General features: G+C 46.5%; 1 protein-coding gene and 1 non-coding gene across 4 annotated transcripts in view; both read right to left on the bottom strand.

Moving 5' to 3' along the window:
• Nucleotides 1-1,348: 1,348 nt before the first annotated feature.
• Nucleotides 1,349-1,473, bottom strand: LOC112442444 (U6atac minor spliceosomal RNA). The gene has a single exon (XR_003030538.1). It is a non-coding gene; the product is annotated as a U6atac minor spliceosomal RNA (small nuclear RNA).
• An 11,517-nt stretch (nucleotides 1,474-12,990) lies between these two features.
• FTO (FTO alpha-ketoglutarate dependent dioxygenase) overlaps nucleotides 12,991-16,698 on the bottom strand; it is a 423,982-nt gene continuing 420,274 nt past the window's right edge. For all 3 annotated transcript variants that reach the window (XM_059876983.1, XM_010814570.4, NM_001098142.1), the window contains one exon: nucleotides 12,991-15,378. In XM_059876983.1, the coding sequence (XP_059732966.1) occupies nucleotides 15,225-15,378 (154 nt within the window). In that variant the 3' untranslated portion in view covers nucleotides 12,991-15,224. The remainder of the gene's footprint in view (nucleotides 15,379-16,698) is intronic.

Raw genomic sequence — 16,698 nt, 5'->3', positions numbered from 1 at the left:
TCCCATGGGTGGAGGAGTCTGGTAGGCTGCAGTCCATGGGGTCACTAAGAGTCGGACACGACTGGGTGACTTCACTTTCACTTTTCACTCTCATGCACTGGAGAAGGCAATGGCACCCCACTCCAGCAGTCTTGCCTGGAAAATCCCATGGGTGGAGGAGACTGGTAGGCTGCAGTCCATGGGGTCACTAAGAGTCGGACACGACTGAGCGAGTCCACTTTCACTTTTCACCTTCATGCATTGGAGAAGGAAATGGCAGCCCACTCTGGTGTCCTTGCCTGGAGAATCCCAGGGACGGGGGAGCCTGGTGGGCTGTCATCTATGGGGTCGAACAGAGTCGGACACGACTGATGGGACTTAGCAGCAGCAGCAGCAGCAGCAGCAGCAGCAGTACCTTCTAGGTTTAGTCAAGCTCAAGCTGGGAAAGAGAGATTAAGTGCTTAGGCTCTGGAGCCAGATTCCCAGGGTTCAAACCCTGGCTCTGCCAGCTACCAGCTGTGTGATCTGGGGCAAGTTATTCAGCCTCTCTGTGCCTAAATTTCCTCACGTGGAAAAAATGGAGTTCAACAATAGGAACTATCAGATGGGGTTGCTGTGAATGTTTTGTGAGACAGTGATGTGAAGTGCTTACAGCACAGGCCCAGATGGTAGTTACTGTTTCTATCCATAGGTTTCAGAGGACACTTAGGAACACAGTCTAGCCCAGTGCATCCCAAATATGTTTGGTTAAAGGATCATTTCGGATTATTGGATGTGCCTGTGACCTTGTCTGAAGAAGTCTCATGCAATCAATGAATGGGGAGAGGGGTCTCCTTCCAGCAGGATTCATGAAGACACGGCAGCAATGCCCGGGGGAAGCTCGGTCCCCAGGGATGAGTGCAGTTCTAAGGTACAAGCGTGAGCGAGCTTTGAGTTTCAAGAGTACAGTTGCATCTTATGTGCGAGGAATCATCTACAGTGACAATTACTCTTGAGAGTCCCCCAGGGAGGTGGTATGTTGGAAATGGGAACACTGACTTTTATTTTGTTCAGCCTGACTAGTTTTTTTTTTTTTAATTTTTAAAATTGGAATGTGATTGCTTCACAATATTGCGTTCGTTTCTGCTGTACAATGTGAGTCAGCCAGCCGTCTGTATACATATATCCCCTCCCTCTTGAGCTTCTCTCCCACCACCCCCACCCCCGGCCCTCTATGTCATCACAGCACCTAGCTGAGCTCACTGTGCTATGCTTCCCACTAGCTAGCTATTTCACACTGGTAGTGTATATATATATATATGGAAATGCTGCTCTCTCAATTCATAACTCTCACTACTTTCCCTCACTGCTCCCACAAGTCTATTCTCTACAAAAGCAGTGGTTAGACGCCACGAAGCAGGTGGCAATGCCTTAACTGTGGGGGTGTTGTCAGGCCCAAGGGCCTCTTCCATTCTTGTCAAGGGAGTGCTCACCTTCTCCCCTCTCATACAATACTGGACCAGTTTCTTTTTTAACTTTTTATTTGGGAACAATGGTGTTGGAGAAGACTCTTGAGAGTCCCTTGGACTGCAAGGAGATCCAACCAGTCCATTCTGAAGGAGATCAGCCCTGGGATTTCTTTGGAAGGAATGATGCTAAAGCTGAAACTCCAGTACTTTGGCCACCTCATGTGAAGAGTTGACTCATTGGAAAAGACTCTGATGCTGGGAGGGATTGTGGGCAGGAGGAGAAGGGGACGACAGAGGATGAGATGGCTGGATGGCATCACTGACTCCATGAACGTGAGTCTGAGTGCACTCCAGGAGTTGGTGATGGACAGGGAGGCCTGGCGTGCTGCAATTCAAGGGGTCGAAAAGAGTCAGACACGACTGAGCGACTGAACTGAACTGATAGATTCTCAGGAAGTTGCCCCCCCCCACCCCAAATATACAGGGAGGTCCTGTGTGCCCTCCAGCCAGTTCCCCAGGATTGTAACATCTTAGATAACTGTAATACAATATCAAATTGTCCTGTAATATCAAAACCAGGAAACTGATAGTGCTGCAGTCCACGGAATCATTCAGATTCCAACAGTTGCGTGTGCATGTAGAAACAGTAAGCACAATTTTTTCCCATGTGTAGATTCATAAAATCCCCGCCACCAGCATCGAGATACAGAACTCTTCCGTCGATACAGAACTCTTTGGTCATCACGAGTCTGCCTGTATGCTGCTCCTTGATAGCTACTTCCCATCCCTGACCTCTGGCTACCGCCAATCTGCCCTCCAGTTCTATACTTTTGATAGTTCAAGGTTATTTAAGAAGTGAAATCATTGGTTTGCATACATATATAGCATATAACCATTTGAGATTAGACTTTTTGGTTGTTGTTGCTTTTCAGCACAATTCTCTGGAGATCCATTCAAGTTGGTGTGTGTATCAATAGGTAATTCCTTTTTTATTGCTTAGAAGTATTCCATGATGTGGATACACCCAAATTACATCCTTTGTAGTTTCTTTACAGTTTGGGCTATGATGAATAAAGCTGTGGACAGTCATGTACATTTTTAGGAGTAGAGGCTTTATTTCTCAGGGATAAATGATTGAGTATGGTTGCTGGGTCCTATGGTTAATTTCCTGTTTCATTTTATAAGAAACTGCCCAATTCTTTTTTTTGGAGTGGCTGTACCATTTCACATTCCCACCAGCTATTTTTGATGCTCCAGCTTCTTACATCCTTCCCAGCAAGTGGTGTTATAAAATTATAGCCATTCCTATAGGTGTGTAGTGGTTTAAATGTGCATTTGCCTGATGGCTAATGATATTGACCATCTTTTCATGAGCTTATTTGCCACTGGTAAGTTCTCTCTGGTCAAATATTTAGGCAGCTTTGCCTCCCCATTGCTGGAACAGATCGTGTCTCTTCAGTTAAGCTCCAGGTGAAGTAACTGACTGTGTTTAGAAGCCATGTGGTGCCTTCCCCAAAGAGAAAACAGGATTCTTGCCCCCCAGCTCACCCTCCAGGCTGGGCACTTGCTGACTGCCACTTAATGGAATCATTCTGTTGTTTTGCCCTTCGCTTTGTGTGTGTTTGCTATGCCTGGAGAATTGAATTGAGTAAATGGTTATGATATGACACTGCTGTTATTTGTAGAGTAGCCTAATGATCCCAGGTCAATGGGATCTGAAATTAGTCTTGTTGACCCAAGTCCAGCGCCCCAAGTCCATGTCCACTGAGGTCTTCCAGTCTTCCCTCAGTATCATTGGCCAAGGCACGTGTCTTTTGTGCTCTTGCTCTCAGAACTGCACTGGCCCTGGATGCCTATACTGAATGCTGCACGACTTGGCTGGGCCTTGACTTCGCATGGGAGGTTTGTCTGCTGCTTCCTGGGGTGCCTTCTCTGTTCCCTTTAATCTGAGGCAGAATCAAGGCCCCATATAGTCCCTGCTGCCATGTCCCAACCACCGTCTCAGATGCTTGGCTATCATATCAGTGTCTCCTTGATCAAATGCCTCTTGGGGACACAGATTTTGTTGATCAAATCCTCCCCAGCTCCACCCATTCTCAGCTTTAACCAATTGAAGTGAAGTGAAGTTGCTCAGTCGTGTCCGACTCTCTGCAACACCATGAACTGTAGCTGACTAGGGTCCTCTGTCCATGGAATTTTCCAGGCAAGAGTACTGGAGTGGGTTGCCATTTCCTTCTCCAGGGGATCTTCCAGACCCAGGGAATGAACCCGGGTCTCCTGCATTGCAGGTAGATGCTTTACCATTTGAGCCACTGCTAAGTCCCACCATGTTCAAGGCCACTCACCTAGATGCAGAGCCAGAGCCATGGGAGGACTCAGGACATCGTGCAAAATTAGGTGTGGTTGGAACAAGGTGAGAAGTAAGTTTGGGGAGATGAAGTTGGAGAGAGAAGTTGCGGGTAAATTTCAAATAGCCTTGTAAGCTGTGGTCAGAAAAATCTTAGGGGAAGGGGGCCTGGGGGGTTGGGGGTGGATTTTAAAGCAGGGGAGGATGATGATAGATTTTTTTCCTCTAGCAAACAGCCAGTCAACACACATTTATTGAGTATCTATTATGTGTCAGATAAAAGTTAGCTGGATTGATAGCTAATAAATATTAAATGCTTTGGGAGAGATTAAGTGTGATTCTGAGTGTTATGGAGCCTAATAAAATGAAGTATAAAGATCAGATCCTGTGAGCTCTGCCTTCTGGTATTTCATAGTCCAATATGGAAACTGAATTTGACAAAGTGAAATAGTATTTATAAACACGCTGGTGGCAGAACAAATGGAAATGATCAACAAATGAAAACAGAGTGGTTTATAAGTGACTCAGGGATTCAGATGGCAAGAGATTAGTGCGACAGGAAAGACCTAGGGCATTCCTGGAGAGTTTGGATGGTAGGGCAAAATGCAGAAGCTTTAAGGAGGCAACAGGAACCTGCCAGCACACCAGATGGAGGAGAAATCTATGGACAGCTAGACTCACCTTGCAACTTCGTTACAATGGTAACAGTCTGAGCAAAAATGATAAATTGTGAATTCCTTCATAAAACTCTATAAGCCACCAGAGCTTTTGGGGTGATAAGTTCAACCACAGAATAAGCAGCAGCTGTGTTTTTCTGATCCTTTATAATGACACATTAGTCAGTCGTGTAAGTTAGAAAGCACAGGTCCACCCCTCCTGCTTCCTGCCACCCACCTTCACGAAAAAAAAAAATCATAGACCAGATCACCGCCTCTCCTAATGAGGCATTAGAATAACCTTAGCAGTGTTACAGGAGCAAGAGAGATAGGGAGCGCTCAGAAACGATTCTTTATCTATCTGTTGAAGGAAGATGAGCCTGCAGCTCGCTCTCCTGCAGGCCTGCCCTCCATTTAAATAAGATGCCTGACCCTGAAAGACAGGCAGTGGCTCCACCCTTGGGATGGCTTGCCCTTGTCCCCTGCCTGCCCCACTCAAGCTCCTTTAATTCAAGAAGAAACACAGCTCTTGCTACTAGTCTACTAGGGCAACGGTATTGCCCTTGAATGTTTTTTTTTTCCCATGCTGCTGTATAGACAGTGGCCTTGGCATGAGTGTTTTCGTTGGGGTGCTATAGCAAGAATTATCATCATCTTTTACATGTGTTGAGTAATTAGTAAGTAATAGACATGATGTGGGTTTGATCCCTGGGTTGGGAAGATCCTCTGGAGGAGGGCTTGACACCCAGTCCTGAACATTCATTGGAAGGACTGATGCTGAAGCTGAAACTCCAATACTTTGGCCACCTGATGTGAAGAACTGACTCATTGGAAATGATGCTGGGAAAGATCGAAAGTAGAAGAAGGGGACAACAGAGGATGAGATGGTTGGATGGCATCACCGACATGATGGACATGAGTTTGATTAGGCTCTGGGAGTTGGTGATGGACAGGGAAGCCATGTGTGCTGCAGTCCATAGGGTCACAAAATGTTGGACATGACTGAGTGATTGAACTGAACTATTTTCTAGACTTCAGAAAACTTCTCCCTTCTGGGGTGCAATTGGAGGGGTAGGCTAATCTTATCCTTGTTCTTCTTCCCCATATCTAAGGTTTATTTGGGAGGTAGATTTGAGAAAGTCCATATTGGACTTCTCTGGTAGCCCAGTGACTGAGATTCTACCTGCCAATGCAGGGGACACGGGTTTGATCCCTGATCCAGGAAGATTCCACAGCTACTAGTAGTGCACCAAGACCACTGAACCCGTGTGCCCTACAGCCCGTGCGCCACAACGAGAAGCCACCCAATGGGAAGCCCGCAAATTGTGATGCAGAGTAGCCCTGCTCACCGCAACCAGAGAAAGCTCATGTGTGGCCACGAAGACCCAGCACAGACACCTCCGAAAAGAATGTTCATATTCTTTCTAAATCTCAAGATATACCAGAAACTTGGTTAACTTATATGCAGAGTACATCATGAGAAACGCTGGGCTGGAGGAAGCACAAGCTGGAATCAAGATTTCCGGGAGAAATATCAATAACCTCAGATATGCAGATGACACCACCCTTATGGCAGAAAGTGAAGAGGAACTCAAAAGCCTCTTGATGAAAGTGAAAGAGGAGAGTGAAAAAGTTGGCTTAAAGCTCATTATTCAGAAAACTAAGATCATGGCATCTGGTCCCATCACTTCATGGCAAATAGATGGGGAAGCAGTGGAAACAGTGAGAGATTTTTTTTTGGGGGGGGGGGCTCCAAAATCACTGCAGATGGTGACTGCAGCCATGAAATTAAAAGACGCTTACTCCTTGGAAGGAAAGTTATGACCAAACTAGACAGCATATTAAAAAGCAGAGACATTACTTTGCCAACAAAGGTCCATCTAGTCAAGGCTATGGTTTTTCCAGTAGTCATGTATGGATGTGAGAGTTGGACTATAAAGAAAGCTGAGCACCGAAGAATTAATGCTTTTGAACTGTGGTGTTGGAGAAGACTCTTGAGAGTCCCTTGGACTGCAAGGAGATCCAACCAGTCCATCCTAAAGGAGATCAGTCCTGGGTATTCATTGGAAGGTCTGATGTTGAACCTGAAACTCCAATACTTTGGCCACCTGATGTGAACAGCTGACTCATTTGAAAAGACCCTAATGCTGGGTAAGATTGAGGGCAGGAGGAGAAGGGGACGACAGAGGATGAGATGGTTGGGTGGCATCACGGACTCAATGGACATGAGTTTGGGTGGGCTCTGGGAGCTGGTGTTGGACAGGGAGGCCTGGCGTGCTGCAGCTCATGGGGTCAAAAAGAGTCAGATATGACTGAGCAACTGAACTGAACCAGAAACTTGAAAACCCACTTCTGTAATTCTTAAATAATTTAATTTCTCTCATCCAGACTTTAATTGCCTCATTTGTCAAACAGGTACAGCATATGAAAACTTTTCTTTGGGATACATGCCTTGCTTCTTTGACTAAAATACTCTTTTATTCTTGAAAGAGAAGAACTGAAATTAAAGTCCCTAAGTGGCATCCAACCCCATGGACTGTAGCCCACCAGGCTCCTCTGTCCATGGGATTCTCCAGGCAAGAGTACTGGAATGGGTTGCCATGCCCTCCTTCCGACCCAGGGATCGAACCCATGTCTCTTATGTCTCCTGCACTGGCAGATGGGTTCTTTACCACTAGCACCACCTGGGAGCCAGATGACCCCTAGCACAGAGTCTGGTATTTAGGAAGGAATCAGTGAGTGAGTGTTAGAAGAATCCATTTTGGCTAAGGAAGGGTCAACCTACCAAGAGATGGCGGTATGTGCTGCCTCTGCCCCAGCAAGGATGCCCCGACACTGCCACACTTCTGTTGCTTTGCGCTGGCCACAGACTTTCGTCAGCCCAAGGCTGTCAAATTCACTTCGATTTTGGCCTCGACTGGGACTTCATGCTTTCAGAAAAATTTCCCCCACTGCCTTTCACTTGAGATCCCTGGCAGGGATGGTTCTCCCATTCTGCACGCCCAGCTCACTGAGTGGGCACAAAGAAATGGGAGAAAGCTTGGGAAAGGAAAAAAAAAAAACTCAACTCAGTCTAAACCTTGGGAAATCTACCAGGGTCTGCATCTCTTTAAAAACTATACACAGACATTTCTGGTCGAAGTGAAACCATGCTTGTCACAGAGGACTGGAGACAGCAAATGAAGCCTTAGTCATACACAGTTAGTTTCAAACTTATGTTGCCGCTCACAGGGAGAAATCAATGTACAGTATATTAAAAACAATCACCGCGGCCCTTAAATGATCCAATAGTTTAGCTTTGAATGCATTCAAGCTAATGGGGGCTTTAATGGCTTCTGACAGATCATTCCATTGATCAAGAGGCATGTATGAAATAACGCTGCCTACTAAACTCTGTTTTGATTTTGAGAAAAGAAAACTAAACGTCCATGGTAAACAGGGCTTGATTGTTCAGTGTTCACCAAGAGCCCTCTCGGCCTGACCCTGGTCGGGAGCAGAGGCGGGAAGGACAATGGGAATCCTATATACCTGGCTTGCCTCTCTCTGGGCTCTAATCAAGGGGTAATCAACTGGAAATCTCTGTCTGAAGAGCTGAGGGGCGGGGGCGGGGGCGGGGGTGGGAGGGTGACCAGGGGTACCGTTCTCTGAGTTGGATGAGTTACGAGCTGGAGCTCGAGTTGCCCTGAGAAATTGACTCAGCCCTTTTGGGGCTCCGAGGTTGGTAGGTTAACTGCACTTGCTCCAAAGTGGAAAAACTCAATTCCCTGTTTGAAAAGATAAAAAGCATTCTAAGCTGGGAATGGCCAATTTGCAAAGTAACAAATGAATGTCTGCTCTCTGTATCTATGTGTCCCGAGGACCCAAGATTATTTTAGCAAGGACTGAACAGTTCTTCACTCTGGAAAGGTGTTTTCTCGGGGTTCATGGTGTCTGAAAAAGTTTTAAAAGTGGCCTTACCAGTATTTTTCAAGACTGTTTTTGTGAAAGTGCAGCCAAGCTCTGGCTGTTTGCTGTGGCCTCAAAAGGGAGTTTTTTTGTGACCTCAAAAGGTCACTAAGTGTCAAACTGGCTTTGCCTGATCAGAAGTGATAAACGTACACAAACTCTTCCATTACGCATCCAAATGAAACTGATCTCACAAAATAAATAATAATAATCCTCCTTCTTTGGATTTGCCTAGGGCTTTGGTATTCACAGGCTTCCCTGGTGGCTGAGACAGTAAAGAATCCGCTGGCAATGCAGCAGATCTGGGTTTGATCCCTGGGTCAGGAAGATATCCTGGAGAAGGGAAGGGCAACCCACTCCAGTATTCTTGCCTAGGAAATCCTATGGACAGAGGAGCCTGATGAGCTACAGTCTGTGGGATCACAAAGAGTCGAACACGACTGAGCAACTAACATTTGGTATTGACAAGGTCCTTCTAAACATTGTCTCTGGCGGGAGAGGTGCTGGCCTCATAGCGCTGGTGAACTTTCCTGTCGGTTTCCTGTATATCCTCTGGCTCTGTCTCAGAAGCTGGGAAGGGCAAGCAGGGTACCTTTGAGACCTCAGCACAACCAAAGGGTGGCTAACATATGGTCTCTGTGGAATATTGAATATGAGAGCCGGAATCCGCTTCCTGTAGCAGTCATTAACCAAGCAGTCTGGGATGGTCTCCAGCACACCAAGTCCGGAACCACTGGGCTTTTCCTACACTTCCCGGAAAACGGCCTTCACCTTTTGGTCTCCATCTGTGGCAGCGCTGTCCTAAGCCAGCACTTCCCATCCCTCAGCAGGAAGCTACAGCACTTTACCAGATTAAAAACAACAGGAAAACCCGCATGCTAGAAGCACTTATTTGTATTGGTGCCATGTTTAGTCAGTGGCTTTTGTAAAATTGATGAATTTTGTCTAAAGGCAAGTGCAGACAGGCAAACAGATCTGTATCTGCTGTTATCCATTTAGCTTGACACACATGTGCAGCGGAACTATTTTCCCTCAATTCTTTCAGGACTGATGAAAAGAAAATGCAAGCAAAAGTCACGAACTGCATCATTGGAAAAGAATCACTGAATCTAATGCTGGGAGTTAATTAATGCTTCCTTCCCCTGGCAAGAGACAGACCCTGGTACTTAGACATTCAGAGTCAATAAACAATTGTTGAACACAGATCATCTATTAAAAGGTGATGGCGAGAATTTTTAAAGCAGATCTAAAATTGCAAGGGGGTGACCTAATCCCGTTGTAGTAATGGGGAGTATGAGGGAATCATTTTTCAGAGCATCTCATTTATAAAAAGGTCCACACCATCTGCTGAGAGAAAAAGAAAAAAAGTGGAAGCTGGGAGAGGAAAATGGGATAGAATGGGATGGTAACATATTATTCTGATACTAAGTAGGAGACTAGTGTGAACCACTATGGTGGCAGGATGGTTTAAAGGGCTAGGTGTTATAGAAACAAAGACTGGATCACAGGGAGGTCAAGGGATTTGCCCCAGTCATGAAGCTACAACTGTTATCACAAGAAACTGGGATCATAATTATTAGAGCTGGCATGTCACTGAAGACCCAACCAGGGCCGGAGGCATGCTCTGTGCACATCAACATCTTAATCTTCATGACAACCTCAGGTGGTAGATATACTACAATTGTTTCCATTTTGCAGATAAGAAAACAAAGGCTAGCCTTAGGAATACACACAGAATCAGGACTCTGCAACCAAAAGACTCTCCTGACATCCAGGAATCAGAAGATTCTGAAAATCTGATCCATGGTAACTGGATACAGAGCAGGGGTGTGCAATCATGGGAAGAGGATCTGGGGGCTCCCTGTGATCCAGTCTTTGTTTTTGTAACGCCTAACTGGTTGGCCTATCCTGTCACCCCAGTGGTTCACGCTGTATCTCCTACTTAGTTCCAGAACGATATGTTACCATCACATTTGATACCGAGATAACAGGCTTCCCAGGTGCAAAGTGGTAAAGACCCTGCCGGCCAATGCAAGAGACTCAAGAGACATGGGTTTGATCCTTGGGTTGGGAAGATCCCATGGAGGAGGGCATGGCAACCTACTTCAGTATTCTCGCCTGGAGAATCCCATGGACAGAGGAGCCTGGCGGGCTACAGCCCATGGGGTCGCAAAGAGTTGGACACGACCGTGATTGCATAACAACCTGGATAATGTTAATAGACTGTATTGCCTTGACAGGTTATGGGGAGAAAGGAAGGGGATGGGCTGAAGATTGGTGGGTCAGCCCTGTTCAGGAGTAAGGCTGGGGTGAGGCTACAGCACAGGGTCTGGGGGTGGGACTTGGGTAATCGAGAGAGCCAGGTGTACCCCTTTTCCCGATAATCCCTACAACCAGCCCCGCAGATGCAGCAGCAGCCACGGGAGCCCTGGGCATCGTGCAGGAAGTCATCCCTGGCTGCCTGCTCCTTCCTCCCCCTCCCCTGCTTCTCCCCTTCCTCACCCCAGCCTCTCAGAGCTGCCCGGCTCTCCCTGCAGCCACAATCATTACAACACTCCTGGGCCTTCCCTCCCCCTTTATGGTTGTCAAATTGATTTCACCACTGCCATACCTATGGCTCCCAATGAAACTTAATTAAAAATACCATTTAATCACAAAGTAACAAAGGCAAACTGGATGAACGGCATTACCACTTCAGCGCATTTTAATCCGCACTGCTCCTCGGTCCTTCTCAATCTGTTTGGATGAGAATTGCCTTTTCAAATAAGAACCCCCACCCCCTGCCCCGTCTTCCATGGGCTTGCCTCTGACAGATCTCCAAAATAAACAGTATTTAGCATGGCATAGATCCAAATGTATGCAATTTGCCCAGTGGTAAAAATCAGCCTTAACTAGATTAGGAAAGAAAAAAAAATGTTGCTTTCCAAAATACTTTCCCTCGAAATATACACCAAAAAACTACTGAACGTGGTGTGTCCATTTAATAGGGTGATGGAATCATTTCTAGCACACCTCGGTTTGGTTAGTGATGGATTTGGAAGCTTATTACTAAAATTGTGTCACAAGCCATGCCATGACCACCCCCTCCTTCTCTCTAGTGAACTCCCCTGAGCAGAGGCTGCCTGTGAAAGAGGGGGGGCGGAGTGGACACAAAGTTGTGGGTGCTGCTGGAAGTGAAGCAACAGGAGGATGGGGTGCCACCTCATGCTCTTGGAGGAGCTGGCAGGACATCTTCTCCACCTGGCCCTAGGAATAGGGAAATTCCTGGTTAGAAAGCCGTGCCTTCAGACTGAGACCCTTTGGAATCCAGAGAGCAACCAGGCAATGATCTGGAAGCGTGAGACTTTCACACCAATGACCCCCACCCTCCTGCATAGAGCCTTCCGTGCTTCTTGGGCACTTGAGAATCACATTCAAAGGCTGGTCCCGCCTCCGCCCTACCTGCATCTCCTTCCCTCCTTGGCCTTGTTTCTTTGCTTCAGCCATCGTGGTCCTTTCTCTTCCTTGATCTTCCCACTCTAAGCACCTTCCAGCCTCAGGGCCTTTGTACCTGCTGTTCCCTTTCCTGGGAAGCTCTTCCCTCATCACCCCCTTTCCTGGACTTCCTAAGCCAAGTCATCCTTCCTCAGTCCCCAGCTATGCTCTGTCCCCTTGCCTTATGGGTTTCCATCCTGGTATTGAAAATGATTGGAAACCATCGTGTTGTTTATTTGCAGGCTGACTGTTTCCCCACTATAGAGTTAAGTTCCTACTGGGGTTACCACATCCCCCACTCCTGCATGGGGGTCGGTACACGGGAGCCCTTGGAAGGCAGGGACCTCCTTGGACGTCCAGGGTTCACCACGCCCCTGAGGTGCAGTAGGTGGTCAAGAAACATCTGTGGGAGGGAAAGTCAGTAGCATCTTAGCAGAAAGGGACCTATCTCTTCAGATAACTTTCTGATGATAGCTGGGACCAGGGGATGGGGAAGCCTTACAGGTAGCAGTGACGACTGCTGACTAAAGGTGGAACCAGGGCAAAGCTTCCTCCCCGCCCCCACTACCCACATGGCCCATGTCCCCAGAAAAGTCCTTCAGTAGTTCACGGGGGAGGAGCAGGAACTGAGTTGATTGTCAGCTTAGTGTCCCCAGCCACCCCTTTTTTTAATCATCTCTTGCCCTTCCCCCTTCTACCTGTCTGAAACCTACCCTACCCCTCTCCGAGAGCAAGCGTAGGTAATCCTCAAACACACTGGGCTCAAGCTCATTGAAAGCCACCACTTCTTCTGAGAAAACATGATCTCACCTTTTGGATTCACTCCTGGAAGTGCTTTGGAGAAGGCAATGGCAACTCACTCCACTACTCTTGCCTGGAGAATCCCAGGGACGGAGGAGCCTGGAGGGCTGCCGTCTATGGGGTCGCACGGAGTCGGACACGACTGAAGCGACTTAGCAGCAGCTGGAAGTGGTTTCTCCAACACTGGCTGTTTCCCCACCTGAAAGACCCTGAGCACACTCTTCACTTGCTACCCCACCGCCCCGCCCCGCCCCGCCCCGCCCCGCCCCGCCCCCGCCGGGCCCAGGAAGCATGCTCACCTGCCCCTGCGAGAGGAGAAACAGAGCAGGCACTCTCTGGGTTTCTTATCTCATCCTTTCAATATTTTTATTGTTTATGCGTGTTTTACGATGTACATGGCATATTAGTACAAGCAGTCCACAACAATAGCTGGATAGTAATACACACATATGGGGGTAAGCACGCAACGTTATTATTTATTTCTACTCTACGGGTGCAAGCAAGCAGGTGCTGACGTGAAGGGGTAAAGATGGTCAGATTCACAATAAATGGTAACTGGGAGTGACGGCGGCCATGGAGGGTTCAGGCCCCACCTAAGAGGATGCTACCTAGCTCTCTGCCATGTCAGGATGGAGGCTGCTGGGTGCTCTGAATTTTAAAGAGGACGCACACAACTTTATGTTATATGAAATCTTCCATTTTTAAATACTGGCTCCTCATGAACTATGACAAGGAACAAACATTCTGGGGGGTGAAATAAAACAGGAGGCGATATGGTCCCGAGGCTGCCCTGCACACCCTGCCTCCATGATTTCATTTCATCATTCCCGCAACCGTAAGAGGGAGCACTTCATCTTTTACTGATGAGGAGACTGAGGCTTAAGGGCATCAGGGAACTCATCTAAGATTTGAGAGTCTCAAGATGGTGAAACCCCATCTGCCTTGTGTGATGTGATCTCTCTGAGGTAAACTCTATAGAAATGAGCCCAAACCTTGAACCGGTGAGATTCTGATGGCAGGAGAGTTTAGTTCTCAGGGTACCTCTGAATGGGTGAAAAAGCTCCTCGGCTTCCCGAATACTGCAGATGACAAGAGAAAGCGACAGGCTGGGGAGAGGGGCTGACTAATCTTGTGATTTCTGGGGCCACCATAGGGTGAAAGCCAGGCCCGAAAGCGAGAGGTGGGTTCATGGCATCATGAGACAAACTGGCACCAAGATTGAGGAAGGGAGGGGAAAATGCCTACAGCAGGTCAGCTTACTGATATATAATATTTTACTAATATTTGCTGCGTGTTTATCTACGTACCAGAGATTGTTCTAAATCTGGAACTAGATTATTTCATTTCATCTTCACCTTGGGAATCAGTGTGCCTGTAGTATCCCCATTATACAGATGAGGAAACCGAGGCACAGTCACACTCAAAGATCACAAGCCAGTGGGCATTTGCATCTAGGCACTCGAAAACCAAAGCCCAAGTTCTAACCTCTTTCTCATTTCTCTGGTGCTCCAGCATCACCAGGATGGGGCACTAGGGTTCTTCAAGCCTCAATTCTAGCCCTTATGTGTGAATGGGGGAATTAAAGGAAAACAAATATGTAGTGTGTTGGTTAAATCCAAGAAGCAATGTAAATAGAGTTTTGTCTCTTTCATTAGATCAGGGGAACTTCCTAAAGACAAGATGTCAGTTTTATTTTAATCTTCAACACTGCTCTCTTCCTGTGTGCAGAGTACAGGGCTCACAACCTTGGCTGCCTTAGAGAAGGGAAAGAGGCTACTTTCCAACGAGGCATTGCTCTTCTCATTTATTTTGCAGGTGGGGAGAGCAGCTACAGAGAACTGGAAGATTGACTCTCTCGCTCTCAAACTTTTGACAGAAGTATCGTCTAGGAGGGCTTTCTACAAAGATGAAAACGTTCTGTGTCCAACACAGTAGTCTCTAGCCACACCTGGGCTACTAAGCACTTGAAATGTGGCTCATGCAACTGAAGAACTGAATTTTTAATTACAATTAAAATGGAATTTAAATGGTAGAAGCCCCATCTACCTAGTGGCTACCATATTGGACCACAGAGACTCTGAAGGATGTGTTGAGAAAATGGGCTAAACGTCTCTAAATTTGATCTTCTCCTCCATGACTGGAGAGATCCCCTGTAGGGACTCTGCAAAGGCTTGGGAAAGAGCAAAGTAGGTTAGGTTCTGCCAAAGGCCAGGTTCACCCTGGTCACTCCCCAGGCCTCAGGAGTGGAATAGCTTGCATTAAAAATCCAAGTGGGGAATAGTTTTTTGTTTCTTTTTTTGGGGGGGGGGTATTATATTTTTGGGGTATTTTTAATTTAATACCAAATCACTATAACACTGTGTCATTTTCAAACATTTTAATCTTCATGGGTTCCACTCCCTAATTGTTCCCAACTGGAAACAATCTCCAAGGCCATTCTCTATCATCTCAACAGTTTCTACAATCTCAAGGCCAAGTCTACCCCATACCGCCCTTGCCTAAGCCCACGACAGGGTTGGAGAAGAGGAACTGAAAATAGCCTTTCCTCCTCCACCTGAGGACTGCGCTCTGCCTCTAGGGCCTGGTTTCCAGAAGCAGACCTCTGAGTTCAGAAACGATCTCTGTGAGATCAAATGGCAGAGGCATCGAAGGATCACCCTTTTCCCAGTACGGCCGGCATTCTGGCTTCTGATCAGCGGGTAAAGTTCGGGCAATTCGAGACTGGCACCTGGAAAAGTAAGAATAGGCAGTTAATTCCCAGGAAGAAAAGACTGCAAGACCCATACTCAGGCAACTTGGGGCAACCTTGGCAATCCACTGTGATGGTGGTGATGAGGAGGAAGGAAAAATGAGTTTGGGAGGCAGAAAGCAGGTGTGTTTTTAAGAAGGAAGAACTGTTCTTGATGAGGCTGGAACTTCTTTATTTCAATTCCCAGATTTGTATTCTCTCTCAAGAGCTTTGTAGAAGCCAATCATGGGGGGGAAATTCAGTTACTCTGCCTTTAAAATGGTGAATTATTTTTTCATTATCTCGACTGTTATTTAAAGTATGTGATTAAACCATTATCAGATTTAAATGTTTGTGGGATTTCCATGTATTACTAGATTACTGGGAAAGATTAAATTGAATTTACTGCCATTAAAACATCCAAGAATAGATTAAACAATATTACAGACTGGGATTGACTTCAGAGATCCTGGAGATTTACAAGTGTCCCAGCTTGCTGTGCTCGGAAAAAGGCACTCCAAGGAGAGACCAATTTATAAGGATATATGCAAATAGAGGTTAATAATCATTTCCACTGATGAATAGGTGGGGAAAACTTCCACAAAATTAAATTAAGAGGCTAGCAAGAGTGACTCCCTAAGGAAAACACTTAAATCACGGTTTTTATTAAATGGATTATTCATCAATAGTAGAGAAATTAATTATCATATGCAACTAAATTATAGCCTCGGAGGAAAAAAGTTGGGGCCACACTGTCACACCTTGGCAGGCAGCTACCTCTCCAAGAGACCAGCTTACTGGAAATTGATCTGGGAAAACTCGGTGGCTTTGGCTTTATGTATCTGAGAAATGAGGATCAGAGAGAAGAAAACACAGATTGCAATAAGAAACGAACAATTTCTCTGTTCTCTTGGAGTACGTGGCGGGGACAGTGCGTGCCCCCAAAAAGAATTACTCTTGAGTACATCTGGGAGAGTTGCCTGGTCCTCTCCCACGCCACCCCCACCTTCTCGGCCTTACCCTCTAAATCAATTAAAAAAGTGGCCCTACCCATCCATCATGTGCCTTCCGTGTAGGACTAACTATGAAGAGATCAAAGAATGGACCATCCCGACCCTATTTCCAAGCCTTGATGGTTGAGAAGGCTCCTAACTAAAAGACATCTTCTCCTCTGGGGAATTATTAATGGTGAGGGGATCCCCATGGGAAAACATACTTCAACTTTACACCTATTTTCTCGGGTGGTTAATTGCTCCACCGGCATTCTGTGCACTCAATCCGTCGTACATTACACATAACATTCCAATATATCTTCGGCTC

Source organism: Bos taurus, chromosome 18 (genome assembly GCF_002263795.3).
Source record: "Bos taurus isolate L1 Dominette 01449 registration number 42190680 breed Hereford chromosome 18, ARS-UCD2.0, whole genome shotgun sequence".
Classification (NCBI taxonomy): Eukaryota; Metazoa; Chordata; class Mammalia; order Artiodactyla; family Bovidae; genus Bos; species Bos taurus.
The sequence above is the reverse complement of the archived record's forward strand: the minus strand, read 5'-3'. Positions and strand labels throughout refer to the sequence as shown.